Genomic DNA, 21305 nt, shown 5'->3' with positions numbered 1-21305 from the left:
AACCAGGGGCTGCTGCGAGCGGCTGCCGTGGCGCAATCCTGACGCTTCCCGGGAGCCCGTGGGGAACCAGGCTGGGGCACCCCGGGACCGTGAGCCCCCCGGCAGCGGGCAGGGCTGCAGGACCTGTGGTTCCCTGGGCTCATCCCGAGGGTCGCGGCTGCACCGCGGGGTGGGGGCCGGACTGGGCCCGGGGGTGCCCCCTCTGTGGGCAGGCAGCACTGGGGTGTGGGTGTGGGTCCCCAGGGTGCTTTGGGGCCACCCTGTGGTGCGAGGGGCTGGTGGGTAGGGCTGGCCCGAGCACCGCTGGGCCTTTGGGGCTGAGCCGGGCTGGCCCACTCCTTCCAGGATCCGGCGAGCGGCTCCCCTGGGGCAGCCAGGCCGGGGCAGTGCTGGTGCCGGTGGCAGCGTGGCACAGCCGTGTCCATCCCAGGGGCCGTGGCGGGGGCCGGGGCACCTGTTCCTGCAGAAGAATGGCGCGTCTGGCGGTGGGTGCGGGAGGTGTAACCGGAGCGGCGCGTTCCCGGCGTAACCGGAGCTGGCCTGGCCGCAACAGGTGGAATTTCAGTTTGTGGCTCCCACCCGGCAGTGGGATGTGGGGGTGCCGGGGCAAGGACCCACGCCGCGGGGGCCAGCGGCTGCTCCCTGGGCTGGCTCTGTGCCCCCGCGGAGTGGGGAGGACGGCACGGACACCGTCCCCACCGGCCTGCGCAGTGGCCCCGGCCCTGTGTCTATGCTGATGGAAGCCGGGGCGGTCGGGCATGGGTCGCTGCTGGCTCGCAGGGTGCCGGGGCGTGGGGGCACTGGTGCTGCCCAGGGGCCCGTGGTGGGGCTGACCTGGGTGCACCACTGGCTCTTGGGAGCGGCGTGGGGGTCCTGGGGTCTGCACCGGCCCCAGCACCCCCAGATCCCCTTGAATGGGGGCTGTGGGCAGCTCTGGCTCTGGCACATGCTGCCTGTGCCGAGCGTGTGCCGCCGGCTCTGGCCCTGCCGCCGGGCTGGGGCATGATTCACGCCTGCCCGGGGACGTGAGAAACGTGACGGTGACTCACGGCCGAGATGCTTCGGGGATATGGGGAGGGGGTCTCGCTCAGCAGCCCTGTCGGGGGGCACCTCGCGCCCCCTGCACGGTGCTGGCGGGCCCGGGGGGAGCCGGGGAGGCCGGTGGCAGTGGAGGGCAGCCGGGCCCTTGGCCTCGCGTGTGAGGCCGCCCCGGGCCGGGCGCTGACAGCAGCGAGGAAACCGCAGGCTGTGACCGCACAGCGGCTCCGCGGGCGCTTCCTGCCCTGCCCGGGAGGCTGCCAGCGGAGCGGGGCCACCCTGCTCCCCCCACGCTGGGGGGCACGGCACCCACTCCCTCCGCCCACGTGCCATGGAGGTGGCCTGGCACCGGGGTGTGCCTGTGACCCGTCCCGGTGAGGATGGGGGACACGGGCAGCAGCCACCCCTGCCAGATTTGGGGAGCAGAGTGGGCTGGCAGGGCGCTGGGGTGGTGGGCGCTGGAGTGGCAGCAGGGGCAGAGCCGGGGTCCGGGGTGGCAGGGGAGCAGGGTGATGGGGTCCGGGGTGGCAGAGGAGCAGGATGACGGGGTCCGGGGTGGCAGGGGGCTGTGGCAGCAGGGCCGGGGCTGAACTGAAACCCGGCTGCCCAGGAATCGAGAGCGGCAAGGGGAAGCTGCGGCCGGGAGCGCGGTGCCCGCAGGCATGACAGGAAGGGCTCGGTCACTGCCCGCCACCCCGCCAGGCACCCCAGAGCAGCCCCGGCCCCACTTGCCCCCACGGTGCTGGGGGGGGCGGGGGGGGCAGAGGAACAGGGCGGTGTCCCCGCTCACCAGCGTGTCACATCCGGGCGCTGGCACTGCCATCGCCGTGTGCCCCGGCAGGAAGCAGGGCTGCGCTTGGTGGTGTGGCATGGGCAGCAGGGCTGGGGGTGCTGCCTGCACCGGGGGGTTCAGGGTGCCTGTGGGGTGGGATGGGGGGTGCCGTCTGCCCCCCTTGGCAGGCAGGGCTGGGGGCGGCTGCTGGGGAGGTGGGTGTCGCGGTGCCGCCGTCCCGCTGTGATTCCCGTCGCTCTGCAGTTAGTGTTGGCCGTGGCAGGCGCAGGGGAGCAGGATGCGGCCCTGCCCGGGTGCGGGCAGTGAATCCAGGCTGGGGTCACAGCGGGGGGCTGCGCTTTCAGGAGGGGTCTCCTGGGGGGGTGCGGGAGGGCTGTCTGCCGGTGCTGCCCTGCTTATCTGGGTGCGTGGGGAGGGTTTTGTGCCGCGGGTTGGGGTCACGGGTGGCTTGGGCAGCCATGCTCCCCCCGGCCACACTGCCGCTGGCCCTGGGAACAGCTCTGGTCTGTGCGTCCGTCCGCGCGTCCGTCCGCTCCCGGGGCCGCCCCCGGCCTGGGCGGGAGGTTCCTCGTGGCTGGGATTTGGCCCGGGCCCCGCGGCCCTGTTTTCCGCGGGGCTGGAACGAGGCGCTGGATTCCAGGAAGCTCCGGGCCCCATCCAGCTCCTGCCGGGGACTGGAGGAAAAGGCGCCGGGGAGGGCGAGCGCAGGCCCCCGCCGAGGGGCTGCACGGCCCCCCGCCCCATGCTGCTGGCCGGGGGTGCTCCGGGAGCAGGGCCTGGCCAGGGCGCCCAGGACCCCCAGTGGGGACGCCCGGGACCCCCCGGTCGGGGAGCAGCCGTGTGCCGGGGTCTGTGCCGGCAGAGGGGCCCGTGGGGGCTCCTCCGGGTTGCACCTCCTTCAGCCCACGGGGACCCACGGGAGTGGGGCTGGCCGGGCTCCCCGGACCCTCCTGGCCGCTGCTGGTCCCGTGGGGGTGCTTGGAAGGGGCTGGGGGGCTGGCAGCTGCCCGCTGGCTTCGGGGTGCACGGTGGCCCGGCCGACGGCGCTGGCCTCGCTCGGTCCCAGGCCGGCGGTGGGTGTGGGGGGGCAGGAGCGGGTTGAGTAATTGGGCCCTGGCGCGGTGCCCGGCGAACACTTGGCACCGGCAAACATAAACAGTTCTTCCCGCGCCTCCCTCCCCCCTGCTCCCCCCAGCCGGCACGGCTCGGGGGCCACGGCCTGGCTGGGGGGGCCACGGGCAGCTCCCCACACCGGGGGCCGGGGTCCCTGCGGTGCCATGTGGGGACTCCACGCGAGGGCCGTCCCCTCCCCGGGCTGAGCCGTGGCCCCTGTGGCCGGGCGGATGCTGACCCGATGTCCGGCACCGTGCCCCGGTGGTGCCCGTGGGAATCCGGCACGCGCTGCAGTGCCTGGCAGGGAGCCCTGTGCCGGGGGGGGGGGGAACGTGACCCCCCACCCCCACCCCAGCTGCCCCTGGGTGCCCATCCCGGGGGTGGCTAGACTGTGGGTCTCCCCATGGGTGCTCCAGTGGGTCCCCACGGGTGGGGGGCAGCACTGGGGCTGTGGGTGCTGGTGTGAGCTGGGAGGGTGGGGGTCCTGCCTCCAGTGGGTGCACCCAGCTGGGTGCTGGGGGGGGCGGGCAGGGCCGTGCCCATCCCGGCCCCTCCCCAGCGCCTCGCCGGGCGGCCCAGCCTTGTTCCTCTGGATCCTTTTCCGCCTCCGCGGGGCCGGGAGCCAGCACTCTCGGCAAATAAACAGCCCCCGCCGGGCCCCGCGCCAGCACTTAAATAAACAGCCAGCCCGGGATTGTGAAAGCCCCGTGCCCCCCTTCCCACCGCCGCCCCCCGGCCTGGCCTGGGCCGCGGGGTCTGTGCCCCGCCAGGCTGGCGTGGGAGCTGCCGGCACGGCCCGGCACATGGCACGGCCCGGCACATGGCACGGGGCGGGGGCTGCGTCCCGACGGGCAGAGCCCAGCCCTGCGGCGGGCGGCCAGGCTGAGTCCAAGGGTGCCGGTCCCAGGGGAGTGAGCCCCCTCCGGCCCCGGGGCCGGGCGGCTGAGCCCCCTCGTGCTCGGTGCAGGGGTGGGGGGAGCGGAGCCGGCGGGGGCGCGTGGCCGTGACAGCAGAGCTGGGCTGGAGCGGAGCCGCTGTCCTCAGGGGACCCCGGTGTGCCCGTCCCCCCTGCGGCTGGCCCCCCCAGGCTGGGGAAGGGGTGCTGCCCCCCGTGACTCCCCGTGCGCCGCAGCTCCCGGGCCAGGCCTGGGGGAGCAGGTTTGGGGCTGTCGCGTGGCCCCTGGCCCGAGGGGGTGCCCTGTGGGGCCACAGTGTCCCCATGCCGTCCCCTGCCCCCTCACCCGCTAAGCCGGGATTAGCGACCTGTGCCTGCCGGGCCCTGCCGGTCGCGGTGTCGTTAATCTGGGGGATTGTCGTTAATCTCGCGGGGAGCGCTGGGCCCGGCCGGCTGCGCCCTCCTGGGGCTGGGAGGGGATGCAGCCCTTGGGGGGGTCTGGGGAAACTGAGGCATGGCTGGTGGGCACCACATCAGGGTGGGGGTCGGGCGTCCCAGCCCCTCCGCTGACCCCCCTCTCTGCTCCCCCCACAGCGTTGCAGGAGCCAGCGCCGCCAGCGAGGACATCCGCCGGGCAGCGGGTTGCCCGTGGGCCCCATGCTCTGCTCGGCCCCCGCGCCCCACGCCTGAGAGCCCCCCTGCGCCGGAGACCCCCGCCATGGCCAGCAACAGCAGCTCCTGCCCCACGCCCGGAGGGGGGCACCTCAACGGCTACCCTGTGCCCCCCTACGCCTTCTTCTTCCCCCACATGCTGGGGGGGCTCTCACCGCCCAGTACGCTGGCCGGCATCCAGCACCAGCTGCCCGTCAGCGGATACAGCACCCCCTCGCCCGCCAGTGAGTACCGCGGCCCCGTGGGGTGGGTGGTGGGACCCCCAGCACCAGGGGGATGTGTGGGGACCCCTCTGTGCCAGGATCAGTCCCTAGCGCGGGATGCGGGTGCCGACCCCAGGCTGCTGCTCCGGCACTGGTCCGTAACCCGTCCCAGGGCGGTGGCACCGGTGAGGGGTGGTCCCTGCTCCCAGCCACCGCATCGCCCGCCCGTGGGGAGCTATGTTCGGGGGGCACCGGCTCCTTGCCTGGTGGGAGGTGAGCGCTGGACACTTCTCAATGTGTGTCCCCGTTAGTGCTGCCGCTGGGGAAACCGAGGCACGGAGCGGGCAGTGGCACCCGGCGGGGTGTGTGTCAGTTAATTGCTGCTGTGTGGCCGCCTTCGTTAATGACTGTGTTTATACCCCGGCTGTTAACGGCCCAGCTGGCCCTGGTTAGGGGCCGTTGGCTGTCGCTGTCCCCGGCACCCACCGCGGGCGGGCTGGGAGACGGGGGGCTCGGCGGTGGCGGGGAGCCGGGGAGGCCAGTGCCGCGCTGCGTCCCCACGGCGGCTCTTTGTTCGCCGGCGGCGCGGGGGCCGCCCGTGGGGGAGGCGATGAAGGCAATCATCGCGTCTGCTCCTGATTCAATTTCCCCCTGACAGGGTCGTCCATCACGGCCCCGGTAATCACCGCCCCGCCGCGCCGGCAGCTGGGAGCTCCAGGGTCTCCCCGCACCGTCACCCCAACCCTGGGCTCATGGTGCGCCTCAGTTTCCCCAGGCATTCCCTGGGTGCCACGGGGCGGCTGCCGGACCCCTTCCCATCCCTGGCACCGCTGTGGATGGGCACCCTTGCCCGTTCCCGTGCCGTGCCGGCATGGGTGCCCCGCGGCGCCCGCCGTCGGGGAGGCCCCCGTGGGTCGGGGTGTGGCGGGGCCCCCCCAGCCCGTCCCTGGCCCCGGGGGACGGTGCAGGCCCGGGCAGGGCCGGCCCCGGGCGCTGTCCCCCGCCGGAGCCGCCCCGGCGGCGGTGGGACCCAGTGGGACCAGTTCAGCGACTGGGTGGCGGCGGGTGGGGCCCCTCCCCCGCTCTGGCTCTGGGGCCATTCCCGCCGCACGGTGTTGTGGGAACGGGCGGGGGGGGGCGCCCGTGTGTGTGTGTGTCCCCCCCCTTCCCTGACACTGGGGCCGGGGGCCACGGGCAGGGGGCCAGGCAGGGCTGGAGGGTGCCCTGGGGCTGGTGGCAGCCGGGTGGACAGTGCCTCAGTTTCCCCTTGGCCTTCCCTGTTGGGGTGCCCAGGGGTCATGGGGGGGTGCAGGGGGTGGGGGCACCGTGTCTGCCCCCCCGTAGCACCCGTACAGCCTGCTGAGTGCCCTGTTTGTGTAGGTCCTGCAGGATTTGATGCGTTCCCCGGGTGGGATGCCCCCGCTCTCCCTCCTGCTGGCGGGGCCGGCAGGGAACGCCGGTTCCGTGTCCCGGCTGGGGGGGACCCGGGGCTGGGGGGCCGCAGAGGGGCCCATTGCAGCCGCCCCCTCCTCACACTCGGCCGGCCCCGCCGCCGGCCCCGCCGCCAGCCCGCCCTCACCAGATGTGCTGCAGCTGCGCGGCCCCGGGGCCGATCCGGCTGGGCCCTCCTGGGGGTGCAGATGCCCCCCCCGGGTTTGGCCCCGCGCCCCGCCAGGGCTGTGGGTGTTGGGATGGAGATCCGGTGGCGTTGGGGCTGCAGGGGAGCTGCCGGTGCCGGATCTGGCCCCGCCGGGGTGCTGTGTGCTTTGCCCCCAGCACGGGGAAATGGGATCGGCCGTATTCTGTGCGTGGCGCTGGGGGCTGCCCCACTCGCTCCCTCCCTGGATGCGGGTGCTGGGGGGGCCCATTGCACCCCTCAGCTCGAGACAGGTATCCCTGGGTGCCCTGGGAGCCACCGTCCCGCCGGGGCTGGACCTGCGTGCCGTGGCCCTTCGTGCCGTGAGGTGAGAGCGCTGAGCCAAGGGGAAGTGAGCGGAGGTGCCAGTCGTGGCCCTGGGGACCCCCGGCACGGCCCCCCCGGCACAAGTGCTGCAGCTTCCCCAGCAGGGTGGGGGCGGGAGCCCCTGCCCCACACTGCGCCCTGATGCAGGGCACCCCGAGGCGGGCAGGGGTCGGTGGCGGGGGGCACCCAGGGTGGCTGTGGGGCCTCTCCACGCTCAGAGCTGCGTGCGGGCACGTGTGCGCTCGCACGGTGGGTGCACACGCGTGTGTGTGCACGCTGCAGCTCGTGCAAGGGGGTGTGCGCGTCCCTGCGGGCGTGGAGCTGGCTGCGTGTGCGCCCGTGTCCGTGGTGCGCGTGCGCTGCCGGCTGTGCCTGCGCGCGTGTGTGCACGCCCGCGTGCGCGCAGCTGGGGCTGTGCGGGGGGGCGTGCGTGCATGTAGCGAGTGTGCGCGGGGCTGAGCGACTGCGCGAGGGGGGGACGTGTGCGGGTGCGCTCAGTGCCCACCCGCTGTGCGGGTGCCCGTTCCTGCACGCCCGTGTGTGCACGCCGCACGCGGTGCGGACCTGCCCGTGTCCCCGTGCCGGGTGTGTGCACGCGTGTCGGTACGTGTGGGGGTGCCAGGGCTGTGCCTCTGCCCTCGTCCCCAGGGCCTGGCTGTCCCCGGGGTCCCCTCCCCTTGCCCAGTGCTGGCCCATGGGGGGGTCTCGGGGGCCACGAGGGATTTGTGGCCACCCCGTGAGGGGCTCCCTGGGCTGCAGCCTCCACGGGTGCCTCCCTCCGCCCTGGTTCCCAGGCTGCGGGGAACGGGACCCCGGCGCGGCCCCCACTCCCTGCAGCCAGACCCCCCCCGGCCCCGCTCTCGGCTGCCGGGACGGGGGGCCCCGCGGCCGGGCCCGGCCTGTCACCCTACCCGCTGGCTCTGGTTTCCTCCGCGCCACAGCCGCTCCCCCACAGCGCCCCGTAATTAATTAATTTTTAAAAATTAATGAGCAAAACGTGCTCCCTGCAGGCCGGGGGCCGCGGGCGGGGGGCGGCGGGGCTGGGGGGGCCCCGCTTGGGGCAGGGGCCGGGGAGCCCCTGCGGGTGTGGTGTTGGGGACCCCCCGGCCCCCCCATCCGCGCCCGGGGAAGATTGATGAGGCCGGGCTGGGCACTGGGCCCCCGCGCCTGGGAAAGCCCATTACGGCGGAGGTTTTCTATCACTGTCAGGGGGGCCGGGGGGAGCCGCCTGCGCCGGCCGGGAATTCGCCGCACTCAAAAGCCGCTGAAGGGGATAAATGGGGTCTTTTGAAGTGGGCGGGCGGGAGGGGGGCAGCGGGGCCCCGAGGTGCCGCCGTGGGGATGGGGGGAAGGGGCCGGGGCTGGGCACCCCATATCCTGGGTTGGGCTGGGTGGGTTTGCGTGGGGGTCCCGAGGGTCCCTGCCCACGTCTCCTTGTCTGCTGGGGCTGTGACCCTGCACTCCCCAAGTCGCCCGCTCTGGGGACAGCAGGATCCCCCGTGGGGTCCCCATGGGCTTTGTGGCCGGGTATCCGTCGTGCTGGTGGGGCATCTTCTGTTCCCCGGAGCATCGGCCGCCCCGGCGAGTGGGGCCAGGAGGAAGCGGGGCCAGGGGGTGCTGCTGGGGGGGGGGGGGCCCATTCTGGTGTCTCCAGGCTGCTGGCGGGGCGGTGGGACAGGGCACGTGGCGGGGTGTCCCTGTCCCCCTTGTGCCACGGAGCTGCGTGCGGGGCGCTCCCCGCGCCCGGTTCCTCTTGGCTTCTGGGTTACGGCTTTGGGGTTTTTTGTAATCTCTGTTTCTTCCTGTTGCCGCTGGCGCGGCACGGGAAGCGCTGCCCATCAGGGCGGCCGCCGGCGTGCGTGCATGGCACGGCCGTGCCGTGGCTGAGCCGTGCGGTGCCACCGGCCTGCGTCCCCTCGGTCGCAGCCACATTCTTTCCAGCGCTGGTAAATGAGTCAAAGCAGACATTTGTCATGTTCGCTGCAGGAAGTTGGAGGAGCGCTGGGCTTTTGTTCAGAAACCTGCTGGCTAAGCAAAGCCTTTGACTTTCTATTATTATTTAAACAGGCGCTGCTGATCTGCTCTGCACAGACACACGCACACACATGCACACACATGCACACGCACACACTGCCCGGCCCTTTTCTTATTCTTTTTTGGTTTTCTCCCCTTTCCCCCACTCTCTGGGGGGGGGCAGCTGCAATCAAAGCAGGGCGGCCCCGGCTGCTCACTTCGGGGCCGGGGTGGGGGGGCCGCCGGTGTGAGCGGGGCCGGGGTGAGCGGAGTGCAGCCGTGCCGGCGGGAGGGTGCCCTCGGCATTGGGGGGTGGTGCGCACGCTGCCGTGTGTGTGCACACTGCCATGTGTTTGCACACGCACAGCTGCTCATGCATGCTCCCTGCTTGCTGCATGCGGCCGTGCAGGCCTGGCATGTGCGGCAGCGTCCGCATCCTCCCGTCGGTGTCCGGCTGAGCACATGTGTGTGCTCCTCCTGCCCACGGCAGGACCCGGCCGGAGGTCCGGGTGAGCCGTGCGGTATCCTGGGCTCTCCCTGTAAGGCCACCCCTGCGGTGGGCAGTGTGGGGCCGGGGCAGAGCGCACTCCCAGGGTGGCAGAGGCTGCGTGCCCACCGTGGAGCACACCGGGGCCGGCCCTGTGGCGTGGCAGCGGTGCTGCGCTGCAGGAAGCGAGGGTGGGTGGGTGAGAGACCATGCGGTGGGGAGGTTGCCGGTGTGTCGGGGAAGTGGCACCGCCGGGGCCCGTCCTGCCAGCCCAGCCTGTGGCCGCCGTCCTTGACGTGGGTCCGTCCTGCCTGGGCTCGGGCAGCGGGGCTGAGCCGGCCGTGCCGTGTGGGGTGACGCTGGTCTGTGCAGGCAGTGCCTTCACTGCCTGGGCAGCCCCCGGAGGGGCCCTGGGCTTGGGGTGTCACCTCCTGTGGGGACCTGTGACATTGGGGAGGGGGGAGTGCGTGGTGCTCTGCCCCACACAAACACACGTGTGCAGTGGGGGTGTGCACACACAGACAGCGGGGACATGCACGCACACATGTGCAGATGTATGTGTACCCACACTCGGCTGCTCCCGCGGTTGGTGGGGACACGGTGTCACACACATGTACGCGTGTGCAGAAGGAATGCACACACGTGTATGTACACATATGTGCGCTGCGGGAATGCGTGTGCACACCCCCCGTGCAGTGGTGCACCGGGAGCACACGTGGGCCCCGCTGCAGCGGGAACGCAGCCATGCACGTACCCTGTCATGCAGCGGGAACACGCTTGCACACGCATGCACACGCATGCACACAGGCATGTGCACACGCACACTCCCCCCCCCCGCCCCGTGCGGTGGCACCCGCACCCCCGGGGGGGCGGCCGGGGGTCAGGGCGAGGTGAGCCCTTCCCCGCCGGGTTCACCCGCAGTTCACCCGCATGCCATTAGGCAAATGAGCCGCGGCCCCGGCGGCCCCCGGCCCCGCCGGGCGCCCCCCCGGCCCGCTCCCGCCTGGCGCTGCCCCTGCGCGGCCGGTGCCGGTGCCGGTGCCGGTGCCGGTGCCGGTGCCGGTGCCCGGCCGTCGCGGGGAGGGGAGGCGGCGGCGCGGGGGGGGGAGGACGGGGGCGGCCCCGCGGCGCGGAGCGGGTTAAGGCTGTGGGGAGGCGGCTGGTGTCGGGAGGGACCGGGGCTGCCGGAGCCGCAGAGCCGGCGGGGCTGCGCCTTCCTCCCCTCCCCTCCCCTCCCCCCGCCCTCCGCCTCCGCCTCCTCCTCCTCCTCCTCCTCCGCCTCCCGCCGCCGCCTGCCCGGGCGCGGAGCGGAGCGGCGGGGCCCCGCTCCCCGGCTGAGCCGCGGCGGGGCCATGGCAGCGCGGCGCGGGGCGCCCCGGGGGCCCGGCTGCCGCGGGGGGGGGCGCTGACCGCCCGGGGCCGCCCCCGCCGCCCGCCCGGGGGAGCCGCCCCCGCGGCCCCGGGCCATGTACGAGGGCGCGGCGGTGGCGGGGCTGCCCCCCGGCCCCTTCCTCCGGATGGATTTCTACGGGCCGGGCCGGGGCTGCCTGCTGCCGGAGCGCGGCCCCCCCGCGCCCCGCGGCGCCCCCCGCCGCCCCCCGCCCTGGAGCAGCTCCGGCCGCTGTAGGTACCTGCGCCCCGGGGGCGGGCGAGCCCCTCACCGCCGCCTCGGGCCGGGGCTGGAGCCCGCCTGGGCGGGAGGAGCGGCCGCCCCCCCGGCTCTGATCCGGGCGGGGGGGGGGGGGGGCTGCGGGGCTGGGTGCGGGGCTGGGGGCTTGGCCGGGGGCGGGGGGCCGGGCAGGGGGCTGGGGGCTGATGCCGGGGGGTGCCGGGCTCGGCCCGGAGCAGCCCTCGTCCCATTTCGGCGAGAGCCGGGGGGGCCGCGCCCGCGGGGCTCCCCCCGCACCCCTTCCCGCGAGCGGGGCCCGCGGCGGCGCCGGCTCCGCCGGGAATTTCGCTCCCTCCCGATAAGGGCTCCGACAAAATCCAATTAGCTCCAGCGCCGCTGCGCCCGCTGCTGCACGGGCGAGGGGGAGCGCCCGTGGCCCCCCCGCCGCGGCCCCGTCGGGGATCGATCGGGGTGTCCCCCAGGGCCGGGGTGTCCCGGGCGCTGACGTGGGGCCCGGCCGGTGCCGCTGGCGGGATCCGTCCCTGTGTCCCGGGGGGGTCCCAGCCCGGTGTCCCCCGCCGGGGCAGCCCCCAGCTCTGGGGGGCGCGGGGGGCGCGGGCAGCTCCGTGCCGGGGTGGGCAGCGGGCGCAGGCCCGGGCACAGGCAGCGCACCCCGACCGCCCCGGGGGCTGCCACCCCACGGGGGACGCGGGGCCCCACTGCGCTTTGAGCCCACCGCGCAGGGGCGAGGGTGGCGTGGGGGGCGAGTGGGCCCGGGGCGGGTGGGAGGGGGTCCCACGCCCCCCTCCGTGGGCAGCCGGCCTGGCCCAGTGCCCGGGGCCACCGGCGGCGGTAAGGGCCCGGGAAAGTCCTGCCAGGCTCCGTAGGACTTTCACCCCAATAATGGCTGCGGGGCCCTTCTGCGGGGCGCAGCGGGGCTGGGGGGCTGCCTCGTCCCCGGGGCGCCCCTCTCCCTGCCGCCTGTTCGCCCTTCCCCTGGCGATGCCCGGCACGGTGCCCTTGGCCGGTGCTGGGGGGGGTGGCCATGGCCCCCGCAGTCTCGCTCCCCCCATTGTCTGGGGGCTGCTCGACCTTTTCGCTGGCATCGGGCGCGAGCGCGGCGCGAGGGGCCTTTGTCTGCAGCTGGGGACGGCGCGGGGCTGCCGCGGGGGCTCCTGCCACCTCTGCGGGGGGGTGCTGCCTTCGGAGCCCCGGAGCAGGCAGGGTGCCGGCAGGGCCTGGCAGGGGCCGCGTGTCCCAGGCTCCAGTGCCATCCCCTTAGCACAGGGTCTCCCCAGATCCCGCTGGGGCCATGCTGTTCTGAGTGGGGTGGCTGGGGGCCATCGTCTCCCCCGTACCCCCAATCCCGCAAGAGAGGGGCCTCCTGGCCAGAGCCCCCTCCCCGTGGGCTGCAGCTCTGGGCGGCTGCACGGCCGCGGTGCTGCGCGGGGCCCCTGCCCAGGCCAGGGCACCTCCGGGCTCTGGTCATGGTGACCGTGACCCAGCGTGCGCGTGGGCGACGGGTGCTGGCGGGACTCCCTGGCAGGGTGCCCTGCTCCCTACGTCATGCTGAGGTGCCGTGTCTCCCCAGTCCGGGGGTGCCAACCTATGGCACGGCTCGGTGGTGCTGGTGTCGGAGGTGCCGTGCCTCAGTTTCCCCAGAGACAGCTGTGGCTGCAGCTGGGCTGTGCCCAGTGGGGCCAGCCCCAAGGTGCTGGCTGCTGGCCCAGCGCCGGTGCTGCCCTGCCTGGCGGGACGCTGTCTCGCTGGCACGGGGAGAAGAGCCGCTCCTCGGGGTGTGGGGAGCTTGCTTGCCGCTGCAGTGGGGCCTGGGGACGCTGCCACGCCACAGCTGGGGAAACTGAGGCACGAGGCAGTTCCCAACAGTGGCGCTGGTGCTTGTAGGAGCCCACTGAGGCAGTGGGCATTCCATGCCTGCATCGGTCCACATCCTGCCAGGGGTGTTGTGGGGTGCTGTGGGGGTTTCAGGGGGTACGTGGGGTTGGGTTGTGGTGAGCACCGCCCCGCCGGGCACGGGGTGGCCTCGCCGTCGCCTTGCGTTAGCCGCGCTCCGTCACCCCGGGCCAGCTGGTGGCGTGCAGCCAGCGTAGCGCTGCGGCACGGCGTGGCGGTGCGGCAGATGGGTGAGTTGGGGTGGTGGGGGCCCCAGACGCTGGCAGGGAGCGGGACCCCTGGCTCTGCTGGGCAGGATGCCCGCTGGGGATCAGGCGGGGTGGTGGTGCCCGGCGGGCTGAGCACCGTGCCTGGCACCACGTGGGCAGGACCTGGGTCCCCAGGGCACCCTGTGATGTGGGGCTCCCAGCCCCACTGTGGCCCCGGACCCTCTTTCCCCCCCTCCCTCGCTCCTGCTGAGGTGCAGGAATTCGGGGCACGTGGGATCCTCATCCGCAGGCAAGCCCTGGGCGGCACGCTGGGCCCGGTGGCGCTGGCATGGGGCTGTCCCGCCTGGCACGGCGCTGCCTGCCGGACTGGGCCCTGTGGCGAGCACCGGCGGAGCCCCGCTGCGGCCCCCGGCCGGGCTTTGCTCCTCGTCCCCCGCTCCGGAGGCCTGGGTCCCGTCCCCGGCTCTGACCTGGGAGCGATGGCCGGTTGTTGGCGGTGGTGGCGGCCGCCTGGACTCCTGGGTCCCTCCCGGGCCCTGGCACACGGCGCGGCCCCGCGGGCGCTTTCCCACGCCGGGGCGGGTTGGCGGGTGTCGGGGCGCCCCGGGGTCCCTTGGCGCGGGCAGGAGGCGGCCGGCGGGGCCGCGGGCACGGGCGGGGGCGGCGCGTTCGCCCGGGGATGCTGGTGGAGCCGCAGCATCTGGTCTGCAGCTGGGCCCCGCTTCCTCCCAACGGGGGGGCGGGGGGCAGGACGCCTGGGTCCCTCCTGTGCCAGGGGGAGGGGGGGCTGGGGGAGGGGAGGACCGGGGTCCCCGGTGTCGCCAGCCGGCCCCTCCTGCACCCAGTCCCGTGGGAGCCGGGGAGGTTTGCACCCACCCTGCCTGCTCAGCACCTTTGGGTGCTGCTCTGTGCCCTCTGGTTGTCCCACAGGGGCGCGAGGGGCACCCAGGCCTGACGCCACCACGAGGGGCTCCTGGGGAGCTGACCGGGCAGGCGGCTGTGCCCGCGGCCCCCTTTCTTCCCCGGTGGCACCGCGGTCCCTTCGCCGGTGGCTGCGGTGGCAGGGGATTCCTGCGGCGCTGGCGCAGCCGTAGCCGTGCCTGCCCGGGGACGCTGGCGCGGGGGGAGCCGGGTGCTCTCCCCCCTCTGCACCCCGCACATCAAAATCTTGTCAAATCTGCATTTTGTGAGTGCAGCTCTCCACGAGGAAGTTCTTAAATTATATAAAAGAGGCGATAAATTATAGACGACGTTCGCTCAGTCACTTTAATGGCTCCGCTCCCTCGAGTGGCAGCGGTGATTTATTCAGTGCCGCCCGGGAAGCGCTGCCTGCCTCGACGCCCCGCGCACCCGCCACCCACCCCGCGCGCTCCCCTCGGTGCCCTGCGTGTTCGCTTCCCACCCCGCGCGCTTGCGCTCTCTGCCCCGCGCCCTCGCCTCCCGCCCCACACGCTGCCCCGTCCCCCTTGTGCCGGGGGACAGCGGCGTGGGTGCCTTTAGCCCCGTTGTCCCCCCTGTCCCTGTCCCTGTGACCTTTGGCGAGCGGCCGACGGCACAGCGGGATGGGGACCCCCCACCCCTCATCCGTCACCCCCCCAAGCCCCCCCACCCCAGCAGGACCCAGGGTGGACCGTGGCCCCGGGGGTGGGTGCCCCTCGTGGGGCGTCTTCCTACCCCGGCTCCGGGGAGGCGAAGAGGGCGGTGAGGGCCTTTTTGGGGGCCCTTTTCGGGGTGCAGGGGCCAGCGGGGAGGGGGGGGCGGGCTCCCCCGCCGGGCCCGGCCTTTAATATCCTGTTTGACTGGTTTGCTTGGCTCCGCTGCAGAAAAACATTCGCAAACATCCCGGAGGAGCCGGGGAGCACTTAACCCCTGCCTGGCTGCGCCCCGCGCCGGGGGCTGGCACCCCGGCTGCACCGGGCCCCCCCATGGCTGGGGCTGCGCCGGGGTGGGGGACGGGGCTTGTCCTGGGGGGCTCGGGCACCTCCTGGGCTTGTCCTGGGGGGCAGCAGGGGACAGGGGTGATCCTGGGGCATAGGAGGGAGCGGGCACGTCCCGCAGGATTTTGGGGTGCAGGAGAGGGGCAGGCATGTCCCACGAGGTTTTGGGGTGCAGGGGGCACTGTGTCCCCTGTGCTGGTGGGGGTGTTGCAGCACGTGGTGGCGGGGGGCTGCGTGGCGGGGGGACAGCAGTGCCCTCGGGGACACCCCTCGGGGGAGTTCCGTAGGGTGCCGGCTGGGTGCTGCTGTGCCCGTCCCATCCCGGGGGGGCCGTGCCTTCTCCGCTGGGGCGGTGGGCGCAGCGGGCGGCCCCCGGGCCATGCACGCGTGTGAGCCTGCACGTGCGAGCGAGTGTGCGGCACCGGCCCCCCCGCGCCAGCCCGGGACTGCACCGTGCCGGCCCCGCAGACGCCATCAGCGCCGCCCGCGCGGGGGGCTCCTGGGATCCCGGCTTTTTTCTCTTTTTTCTTTTTTTTTTTTGTCTGCCTGAATTCCACATCGTCTCCGTGGCCTGGAAACGTCAAGTTGCATCTTCCCAGCTCACGTCCTCTACCCGCCGGCCCCGTGCGACCCGGCCCCGTGGCTGGGCAGGGCCAGGGTGGCCAGTGCGGGGGGGCCAGCGGGACCACCGGACCCAGGGGCCAGCCCTGGCACTGTTGGGGGGCACAGGGCGAGGGGGTCCCCATGGGGCCAGCCCTGCCCGGGGGTATCCGTGCCCTGAGCACCGCCGCTTTCCCCGCAGCCGTCGAGACGCAGAGCACCAGCTCGGAGGAGATCGTGCCCAGCCCGCCCTCGCCCCCGCCCCTGCCCCGCATCTACAAGCCCTGTTTCGTCTGCCAGGACAAGTCCTCGGGGTACCACTACGGGGTGAGCGCCTGCGAGGGCTGCAAGGTGAGAGCTGCCAGCGCCCCACGCCGGGGCCACCGTCCCCACGGGTCCCCGGGGTCCCCGGGGTCCCCGGGCTGGCTGCTGACCGGGGCATGCGGGGTCCGCAGGGCTTCTTCCGCCGCAGCATCCAGAAGAACATGGTGTACACGTGCCACCGGGACAAGAACTGCATCATCAACAAGGTGACGCGCAACCGGTGCCAGTACTGCCGCCTCCAGAAGTGCTTCGAAGTCGGCATGTCCAAGGAGTGTGAGTGCGGACAGGGACGAGGACGGGGACGGGATGGGGACACGCTGCCCGGGTGCAGCCGGGGGGGTTCCGGGCGTGGGGGGCCATCCTGGCAGTCCCCACCAGCAAGGCCCTGGTGTGGGGGGAGGATGGGGGGCCCCCCCTTGGGTTTGTGTCATAGCCCAGCCGTTGCCTGGGCAATGCGTGATTGATGATGTCAGAGATAAATGACGCTGACGAAGCCTCCCGGTGTGTGCGTGCCAGTTGTCATGGTGCCCAGCTGTACCCCCCCGTGCGGCGCGGCATCGCCGGGGGTGGGTGACCGGGGGCGATGGCTGCTGGGGCGCAGCTGCCTCCCCGAGTCCTGCCCCATCTGCCTGTCCCTGTGGGGCCCGGGAGCACCCCCCCGGAGGGGGCTGGTGAATGCTGGGGGGGGGGCCAGGCGCCACCCGGGGGGGTTCAGCATCCCAGGGGCTGCCGCTCACCCTGCACCTAATGGGGGTCGTGCCCCCCCCCCAGCCCACAGAGGCTGATCCCTGCGGGGTGTGGGGCTGGGGCTGCGCCGGCTGTCCCCCCCGCCTGCTGCTGCCTCGAGGGCGTCCTCCGCACACCCCCACGATGAGCGCGGTGGCTCAGCTGCCATTTTCTCTCCCTGGTGTTTTTCTCCGCTGTGTCGGCTTTGCAGAGCAGAGCTGAGCACTGTCCCCATGGCCAGGGGTGTGGTGTCCCCCCCACGGCTGTGGTGTCACCCCTAATTGCCTCCTAATTGCCTTGGGGGGCTTATTTGAAGGAAAGCTGTGTGGGGCTGGCGGCTCCACTGGCCAGTCGTCACTGCAGCTGATCCTGTCACTGGCGGCAGGGTCCTCATCCTGCCCTGGGGGGACAGAGCGCAGTGGGGCCGAGCCCCACCCCGGGCAGGGGCTGGGTGGCAGCGGGGGCCGGGTGACGCTGACCCCGCCGTCCCTGCAGCCGTCCGCAATGACCGGAACAAGAAGAAGAAGGACGTGCCCAAGCCGGAGTGCACGGAGAGCTACATCATCACGCCTGAGGTGGAGGAGCTCATCGAGAAGGTGCGCAAAGCCCACCAGGAGACCTTCCCCGCCCTCTGCCAGCTCGGCAAATACACTACGGTGAGTGCCGGGGGGCCTGGGGGGTGCTGGGGAGCGCAGCGGCCCCCCCGCACCGTGCCCTCACCCGCCGCCTCCCGCCGCAGAACAACAGCTCGGAGCAGCGCGTCTCCCTGGACATCGACCTGTGGGACAAGTTCAGCGAGTTGTCCACCAAGTGCATCATCAAGACGGTGGAGTTTGCCAAGCAGCTCCCCGGCTTCACCACGCTCACCATCGCCGACCAGATCACCCTCCTCAAAGCTGCCTGTCTCGACATCCTGGTGAGAGCAGGGACTGGGACGGGGACGGGGACGGGGACAGGGACGGGGACGGGGACGGGGACAGGGAGGGGACACCAGGCTGAGCCCCCCGCCCTCTCCCCCAGATCCTGCGGATCTGCACGCGCTACACACCGGAGCAGGACACCATGACCTTCTCGGACGGGCTGACACTGAACCGCACGCAGATGCACAACGCCGGCTTCGGGCCCCTCACCGACCTGGTCTTCGCCTTTGCCAACCAGCTGCTGCCGCTGGAGATGGACGACGCCGAGACGGGGCTGCTCAGCGCCATCTGCCTCATCTGCGGAGGTGGGTGCCGGGGGGGTGTGCAGGGACCGGCACCCTGCCCAGTGCCCCAGCGGACCCCCCCCCCCAGGCGCCTGCCTGTCTGTCCTCTCCAAACGTCTGACCAAGAAGACCCCGAACGGTGCCCTTTGCCGTGGCACAGTCGCCCCGGTGACACCCCCCCCGCCCCCCGGTAGCTGGGCCATATCTGTGCCCATGGGGGGAAGGGGGAACGACAGGATGTGTGCTGCCCCCCCTGCCCCCCCCAACCACTGTCGTGTCCCCCCCCCCACAGACCGCCAGGACCTGGAGCAGCCCGACAAAGTGGATAAGCTGCAGGAGCCGCTGCTGGAGGCGCTGAAGATCTACGTGAGGAAGAGGAGGCCCAACAAGCCCCACATGTTCCCCAAGATGCTCATGAAGATCACGGATCTCCGCAGCATCAGCGCCAAGGGTGAGCGCTGGGGAGGGGGCGGCCGCCCTCCTGCGGCTCCGTGTCCCGGGGGAGCATCCCGGGGGAGCATCCCTTGGGCTCGGCATTGTCGCGGGGGGTGGGGGTGGGTGTCCAGGTCGCTCATCCTTCCCCAGGGCACAGCATCCTTCGGAGGGGACGCGGGAGGGGACACCCACAGCACCGCGTTCTCCAGGGACACTGGGGACATGGCCGAGGCCCTTGCCATTGGCACCCAGGGAGGAGCAGAGGCAGGGGTGCTGGTTTGGGGGGGTTCCGGTTTGGGGGTCCCGGTTTGGGGGTGCCAGTAGTGCCCTGCCCTGCTGACCCCGACCCTGCCCGCAGGTGCCGAGCGGGTGATCACGCTGAAGATGGAGATCCCGGGGTCGATGCCGCCCCTCATCCAGGAGATGCTGGAGAACTCGGAGGGCATGGACACGCTGGGGGGGCAGCCGGGCAGCCCCCGCACGGGCAGCCTGGGGCCCCCCCCGGGCAGCTGCAGCCCCAGCCTCTCGCCCAGCTCCAACCGCAGCAGCCCGGCCACGCACTCACCGTGACCCGCGCCCGGCGCGCACCAGGACAGAGCCCGGCACGCCGGTGCATGGCAGGGGGGACCCTGCGCCCCGGCCCTGGCTGCAGGCCCCCCCCGGGGCGGACTCCTTGGCAGCCCCCCCGCCGGCGCAGCCCCGGGACCCCCCTGCCGGAGCGGACCCCGCGGGGAGCCCCGCAGCCCCCGGTCCCCCCCAGCCCCGGGCGAAGCGCGTTGGTTGAGTCACATTTCAGGGGCGCGGGGGCCCTCGGCTGCATCCCCGGGGACGCCCTGGCCCCACCAGCACCAGCACACGGGATCGCGACCACCGAGCCCCCCCCCGCCTGGCTGTCTGGGGGGGCGAGGACCCGGCCAGACCCCGCACGCCGAGGGAGCAGAGTCATTTAAAAGAGAAAAGAAAGCAAAGTATATATATATAAATATCTATAAATATCTATAAATACGTTTTAAAACCTTTGTAAAAGTTTGGAGGGGTTTTTAGGCCTGTGCAGGTGGAGGGGGCACGGCGGGCGCTGCCGGGGGGTGGGGGGGGTGGGGTGGGGGGGCACACGATTTATTATTATTAAATTTTTTGTTGTTGTTGTTGTTGAGATTTTAGCGGTTTTAGAGTTGGGGGGCGCTGGGCAGGCCCTGCCCCGGCCCCCCCAAGGCGGGGTGGGGGCCGCGGGGGTGCGCAACGGTGCCAGCCCCGGCCTCGCGGGGAGCGGGGCCCGGCCCTGCCGGCACGGGGAGGATGGGGGGAGAGGGGGGGGGCTGGCTCCAGAATAAAGTTTATTTATTCTAGTGCCCGGCTCGTTCTTGCTGTGGGGGCACCAGGGTGGGGGCTTGGGGTGCTTGGGGGGGGGGTGGGGTGGGGGGGTGGGGGGGGTGTCTCTGCTGCAGGGTGGGACACCCCAGGACACCCCATCTGCCCTTTGTGGCTCTGGCTGTCCCCGAAGGTTGGGGTAGAACCCTTTGGGATCTGTGTCCCGCCCCCAGCACCCCTCTAAATCTCTGCCCTTTCCCACCCGGATTCTGGAGTTGCATCCCCCTATGCCAGAGGCCAGCCCTGGCCTGCAGAGCCCTGATGCATTCGTGACACACCCAGCACAGGGTGTGGGGGCAGCCCTGGCCCTCCCTGTGCTGGGGGGGTGGGGGGGGGGGTGGGGTGGGGTGGGGTGTCGGGGCATCCCTGCTGCTTCCCAGGGATGGGACCTGTTTGTTTTCCTTTTGTCCATTCGTGTTTTTCCAGCAGGTGCTGGGTGAGGCCCATCCGCCGCCCACAACAGGAACTGGGGGCACTGGTGGCCCGGCATGGTCCGGCACAGCCCTGCTTCCCCGGCACGGCGAGGGCAGGGAGAGCCACAGCTGCCCGCTGGGCACCAGCCGGGCTGAGAATGGCCACAGCTCGTGCCAGCAGTGGGAGCCCTGTGACGGTTACACGGTCAGGTCCCCCCGCGGCGGGGGGCTGGTGGGGCAGCACGGCTCCTCCGCGGCCCCCGCCGGCTGCCCGGGGGCCAGTCCCCGCTCCTGCGGCGGGTGGCAGCACCCAGCCCGGGGCGGTGGGCCCTTGCGCAGGAGGTGGGCGAGCTCGGCCAGGCTGAGCAGTGCCGAGACCAGACCCACCACGAAGTAGAAGTGGATGAAGACGGTTTTCTCGGTGGGGCGGGAGACGAAGCAGTCGACGCGGTGCGGGCAGGGCCGCCGGCGGCAGACGAAGAGCGGTTGCACCCTGAAGCCGTAGAGCAGCGCCTGCCCCAGCAGGAAGCCCAGCTCGGCCACGATGCGTGCCACCACGCTGCCCACGTAGAAGGGCTGGAGGCAGCGGGCACGCTGGCCAGGGGCCCCCACGCGCCCCGGCTTGGCCGCCTGGTGCACGGCGAAGATGACGAAGAGGGCGGCAGGGGCCGAGAGCACGACAACGTGGAAGACGAGGAAGCGGTAGTGGGAGATGGGGAAGGCGGCATCGTAGCACACCGGTTTGCAGCCCGGCTGCTGCGTGTTGCAGACGAACTCTTCCTGCTCATCCTCGAAGACGTCGCTGCCCACGGTGGCCAGAACCAGGATGCGGAAGAGGAGCATCACCACCAGCCAGAACCGTCCCACCATGGGCGAGTGCTCCTGCACCGCGTCCAGCAGCGAGCTCAGGAAGCCCCACTCACCCATGGCCGCGCTGCGGGAGCGGGGTCAGCGCTGGGGGGGTGCTGTGCCCGCGAGGATGGACCCCAGTGGGCAGCACGACCCCTCCAGCTCACCACCTCCATGCCAATCCCAAACGCATCGCACCATCCCTGCTCGCAGTGGGGTGCCAGGGGCAGTGCCAGCCCAGCTCCCCCCTGCCATGAGTGTCCCCTGGCATCTGCCGTGCCCCGGGACTCGCTCTCCCAGAGATGGGTCCAAGGACACCAGCTGAGACAGGACTAGCAGGTCCCCATCCCTTGTCCCCACCAGATCCTCCAAGCACCCCCTGCCCCAGCCCATTGGGTCAGCCCTGGTACCTGCGGAGGCTGCGGTCCACGGTGTGCCAGCACGGCTAGCGCCGGCTGCCCAGGGCTGTCCGGGACTGTCCGGTCCCTTGTCCGGCTGGGATGGGATGACAGCCCCGCAGCCACGCCTGGAGTCCTTTTA

At 72.6% G+C, this 21305-nt stretch overlaps 2 protein-coding genes across 4 annotated transcripts; one reads left to right on the top strand and one right to left on the bottom strand.

Moving 5' to 3' along the window:
• Positions 1 to 4557: 4557 nt before the first annotated feature.
• RARA (retinoic acid receptor alpha) lies at positions 4558 to 18705 on the top strand. 3 transcript variants are annotated; one of them, XM_059830252.1, is made up of 8 exons: positions 4558 to 4735; positions 15649 to 15797; positions 15902 to 16043; positions 16992 to 17152; positions 17236 to 17412; positions 17517 to 17721; positions 17993 to 18151; positions 18494 to 18705. In XM_059830252.1, exons 1-8 carry the CDS (start codon positions 4558 to 4560, stop codon positions 18703 to 18705), a joined length of 1383 nt encoding a protein of 460 aa, XP_059686235.1. The 3 variants fall into 3 exon arrangements, with proteins under 3 accessions (XP_059686235.1, XP_059686237.1, XP_059686236.1); XM_059830253.1 differs by lacking the exon at positions 4558 to 4735 and adding an exon at positions 10644 to 10800; XM_059830254.1 differs by lacking the exons at positions 15649 to 15797; positions 15902 to 16043.
• A 1409-nt stretch (positions 18706 to 20114) lies between these two features.
• On the bottom strand, positions 20115 to 20843 carry GJD3 (gap junction protein delta 3). The gene has a single exon (XM_059830255.1). It carries the CDS (start codon positions 20841 to 20843, stop codon positions 20115 to 20117), a length of 729 nt encoding a protein of 242 aa, XP_059686238.1.
• Between the last annotated feature and the right edge of the window lie 462 nt (positions 20844 to 21305).

The sequence above is a fragment of the Gavia stellata genome, chromosome 28 (assembly GCF_030936135.1).
Source record: "Gavia stellata isolate bGavSte3 chromosome 28, bGavSte3.hap2, whole genome shotgun sequence".
Lineage (NCBI taxonomy): Eukaryota > Metazoa > Chordata > Aves > Gaviiformes > Gaviidae > Gavia > Gavia stellata.
Note: the sequence above shows the minus strand (reverse complement) of the source record. Positions and strands in the feature narration are given on the sequence as shown.

Bases quoted from the DNA above. Each gene is read 5' to 3' on its own strand.
- GJD3 (XM_059830255.1), bottom strand. From the start codon at position 20,843: ATGGGTGAGTGGGGCTTCCTGAGCTCGCTGCTGGACGCGGTGCAGGAG.
- RARA (XM_059830252.1), top strand. From the start codon at position 4,558: ATGGCCAGCAACAGCAGCTCCTGCCCCACGCCCGGAGGGGGGCACCTC. The intron at 16,044-16,991 runs GTGAGTGCGGAC...CCGTCCCTGCAG, and splicing joins AGTCGGCATGTCCAAGGAGT to CCGTCCGCAATGACCGGAAC. The intron at 18,152-18,493 runs GTGAGCGCTGGG...CCCTGCCCGCAG, and splicing joins CCGCAGCATCAGCGCCAAGG to GTGCCGAGCGGGTGATCACG.